The sequence below is a fragment of the Limanda limanda genome, chromosome 8 (assembly GCF_963576545.1).
Source record: "Limanda limanda chromosome 8, fLimLim1.1, whole genome shotgun sequence".
NCBI lineage: Eukaryota > Metazoa > Chordata > Actinopteri > Pleuronectiformes > Pleuronectidae > Limanda > Limanda limanda.
Genome location: NC_083643.1, coordinates 15,950,580 through 15,954,696, shown reverse-complemented (window position 1 = coordinate 15,954,696; position 4,117 = coordinate 15,950,580). Strand labels below are relative to the sequence as shown.

General features: G+C 47.7%; 1 protein-coding gene across 1 annotated transcript; it reads right to left on the bottom strand.

The window, feature by feature from the left end:
- Window positions 1–330: 330 nt before the first annotated feature.
- islr2 (immunoglobulin superfamily containing leucine-rich repeat 2) lies at window positions 331–2,653 on the bottom strand. The gene has a single exon (XM_061077001.1). It carries the CDS (start codon window positions 2,651–2,653, stop codon window positions 521–523), a length of 2,133 nt encoding a protein of 710 aa, XP_060932984.1. The 3' UTR covers window positions 331–520.
- Between the last annotated feature and the right edge of the window lie 1,464 nt (window positions 2,654–4,117).

Genomic DNA, 4,117 nt, shown 5'->3' with positions numbered 1-4,117 from the left:
TCCACCGCTTTGCACAGAAAGAGCACATTTTCCCTGATGTCACTTTATTAGGAATGGCTTTAAAATATGGCACATTTGTGTCCTTTGTTGCTTTTTGTGATCTTAAAAACTGTGAGTATATTTGTATAAATGTTATTTTTGCCTTAACATTACGCACAGCTCTCCTCGCCGCCTGCGCACTGCGCGCCGCTGTCTGTCCTGCTCAAAGGGAACAAACACTTTGTGGCTGTCCTGTCGCTTTTGAGGTCTTGGTAATAAACGACGGATTTGTGCTTGCATTGTAAACGCGTGTTGCTCGTTTTAACCTTACAGTAGACTACAAATGTCACATGAATCTATTCACGATCTCGGTGATTGGCGGAGTTGCTGAGGTATAAAGAAAAAGAGAGAGACAGAATTAAAAGTTCCACCTCTTTCATCAGGCGTTTTTCACGTGTGGTAATGGTGGGTGAGTTACCTGCTTGGATGAAGGCTATTTCAAAGCAAAATATGTTACATGTGACCCGCACAGACCCGCGGCTCAGCGGCTCGGCTGCTTGTAGTTGCCGTTGATCTCCTCCGAGATGTTGACCGCCTCCGCGCCCAGCGGCAGCCGGTCACTGTACTCGGACCCCATCTCGAACTCCTCCTGGTTGGTTTTGGACGAGGACCCGGGGATGGACTCGGTCACCACGCTCCCCTCCGCCTCACCCTCTCCGTCCCCTTCCTCCCCCTCGGCCTCTCCATCCCCCTCGCTGGGGTCGAAGGTTTTCTCGGACTCCACTAAAGATGCCCTGCGATCAAAATCCGTGGCCATTTGTTTCTCCATCTGATCCGGGTTGTGCGCCTTCATGATCAGCCTGTAGGTCTTGCCTTGGTACTTGTAGAGCAGGTGGCAGCAGGTGGCCCCCAGTAAAGGAACAGTGGCCAGACCCAGAAGGAAAATGCTGACAACAACGATGATGAGGAGGGAGGGGATCTTCTTCCTGGTTGTGAAGACAACTTGGACTTGGCAGTCCTGCCCCCCATAGGTGAGACAAAGTGTGTAATTGGTGCCAGGCTTTAAACCATGGAAGTGGTAGGCATTAACCCCCTCCTCTATGTTGGACCACTGAACAATGGAGTGTCCGTAGCCTGTGTTTATGCACAGGTAGAGCATGTCCAGGGTGGATTGACTGGCAGAGCTCTGGTACAAACCTATCGGCTCTTTATTCACTGTTTTCTCTTTTTCACTTTGACTCAGATGAAGGTTGGATTTGCTGCTGGGAAGCTGCAGCGGATTCAGCTGCACTTTGGCCTCCGTCTCCGACACCTCTAATGCAATAACACCAAAATCAAAGGTGTACTGCTTCAGGTCGTCCAGGCTCAGGTTGAAGGCGTGGTTGGAGATGTGTTCGCTGCTGTCTCTAACGCCGCACTTGCCCGCAAAGGTGGGGTCCTTCGGGACGCCATCAACCTGCGCCATGTCGTCTGTTTTGTCTAAGGAACCTTCCTGACTCTTTGTCTTCTCATCAGGCTTGGTCCAGTTGATCACATTGTTTTTGGGGGTCTTTGAGTCTGTGGTTTTTTTACCAGATGGATTCAATTTGTCCATTTTAGGGTCAGGTATTGAGTTGCTGGCATGTTTCGTGGCTCCTGCCACCACCACTCGAACACTGCTCTCTGCTCTGCCCAAGTCATTCACCGCAGAGCAGCTGTAGTTTCCTTCCTCCTTTTTACTCAAACGAGGGATGATGAGAGTGCCATTTCTGAAGACAAGGAATCGATTATTGGTGGTTTTATCATTAACTGGCGCATCATTTATTTCTACAGTGGAAGGCAGGGGGAAGAGATAATTTTGATTTCCTGCTATCACCTCCCAAGTGAGTTGTGGTTTGGGACTTCCTTTGGACTCACAGTTTAAGCTGACCAGGTAACCCTCATAAAGCTCTGTGCTCTCAATGTTGGGCTCATAGGTTATATCGACAGTTGGGGCCCTACAGTCCAGTTTAGGGATGTTTGTAACCATTGAACCCTTCATGTGTTCGGGGGCGTCACACAGAATTGAATTTGGATCAGGAACAGAGATTTTGGTTGTTGAGATCCAGTCCCTGAGCCATTCCAGGCGGCAGGAGCATGTGAAGGGGTTGTTGAAGATCTGAAGGTGGGACATGGCGGAGAGAGCGGTGAAGGTTCCCTGCACAATGGTGGTAAACTTGTTGTTGTTGATGCGCAGTGACCTCAGGTCGTTGAGCGTGGAGAAGGCATCCTTCGGAAGGTTCACCATTTCATTGTTGTTCATTTTCAGGAGCTGCAGGGAGGTGAGGTTGTGCAGATCCTCCCATGGAAAGTTCACAATTTTGTTGTAACTGATGTCCAGGTTGCGGAGCTGGATGAGGGGGGCCAAGGTGTCCGTCTCTATGGTAACGATCTCATTGTGGGCCAGCCAGAGGGAGGTGACCTGGGTGATGTTTACGAAGCTTTTGCTTTTCAGTAACTTGATCTTGTTGGCGGAAAGGCTCACGGTGGTCACGTTGGAGGGCAGACCCAAAGGTACCTCCAGCAGGTCCTTGTAAGCACAGTCGGCAAACTGGTGGGCGAATTTGTCTTGGCAGCTGCAGAGCTCCGGGCAGCACTGCACAACGCCAATCATGACAGTCCACAAGGCGACGAGCTGCAGGAGCCTTCTCGCCATTTCTGCACCTGCAAGTATCAATTACCAGACATTAGCCAAACTAAAAAATATCCACATGAACATCCATTATGTCCATTATGGGCTTCGGCAGCGGAAATGTAACATGGAAGCTTTTATCTCATATCAACACAAATGTGTTTTAGTGGTAGTGGGTTAAGAGGCATCACAAGGCATAGAATTACATTGCAAACTAATGAAATCAAAGAAACCGAAAACAACAACACAAGATGAACACATCCCCTTCTGCTGCTGCCACACAACCAGAAAACATCACATGCAAAGTTTCATTTCTCCAATTAACACCATAAAAGGAACATGGACAGTTTTAGCTGCGGACTTGCGTGCACTTTACAAAGCACATGCATGCACATATGGTGAGTATCACATTTGCAGCATGTGGTCTCTCCTGCTCTGAGTCCGGTGCAGACACACTGAGTGTGTGTGTGTGTGTGTGTGGTGTCAAAGCCTTTGATTTAAACACACTTTATTCCAAACAAGAGTTAAATATCAACACTTTATGCTCAGATGCCATCGTGCGATTTTTTTGTATTACAACTGTCCCACAGCTTAGATCCGGCTCCTGATCGGTGTTATTTTTTTTTATTCTAAGGAGTAATCGCCTCAATAACGCGCTGAATCCTCTTACCTTGTTTTATGTTAACTTCAATCCAAACGTCTTATAAATCACCCTCTGAGTTTTTACGCTCCTCTAAGTAAGTTTAATGATGTAAAAAAAGGGAAAGTCCTCTTGCTCCTATGTGGTGGATCCCTTCACATGACTCCTGCGGACCAGGGCAGCGCTGTTGAAGGGCGGTGGAGGGCACATTCTTTTTCCCGGTGAGTCGCTGCTTGCAGTCCGTCGTGCGCTTTTTTTTTCCCTCCCCTCTCCAGCGAGTGTGGTCTCCACTGCGCGTCCACGCGGCCACGGAGCGCAGAAAAGCAGTCGGGAACGCGCAGCCTCACCCATCTCTCTCTCTCGCACTCTCTCTCTCTCTCTCTCTCCCTCCTCAATATTAAAGATACAGAAGCTCCGGCTCCTGCAGCCGCAAAGACAATTCATAATTCAGGATGCGCATGTTTAATTGATGGCCCGGACCCGACCCTGTAATCTTTGACCTCATTCCTGCTGCCTATTGTCTTTAACTACAGAGGCAGGCCGAGAGTTTCCAAACGCATGATTCCAACATTCAAGTTGTGCAGCTCGAATGCGTAACACACGGATCTCTGCAGCATTGTTTTATTAGAATAACTCTTTAACTGAACAAACAAAAAGAGGCTGAATTAAGAGTCTCAATGCAAAACTATTACGCAACAGATTCTGATCATTTGAATGCATTTCATAATTCATCGGTAATATGTAAACCCCAAATAGATGTATAGCCTAAATCGTTTTAATTAAAAAACAAAGTGTTATTCTTAATCCTGAAATACTCTGTGCTTCCTCTCTGCACTTATTTTGTGATT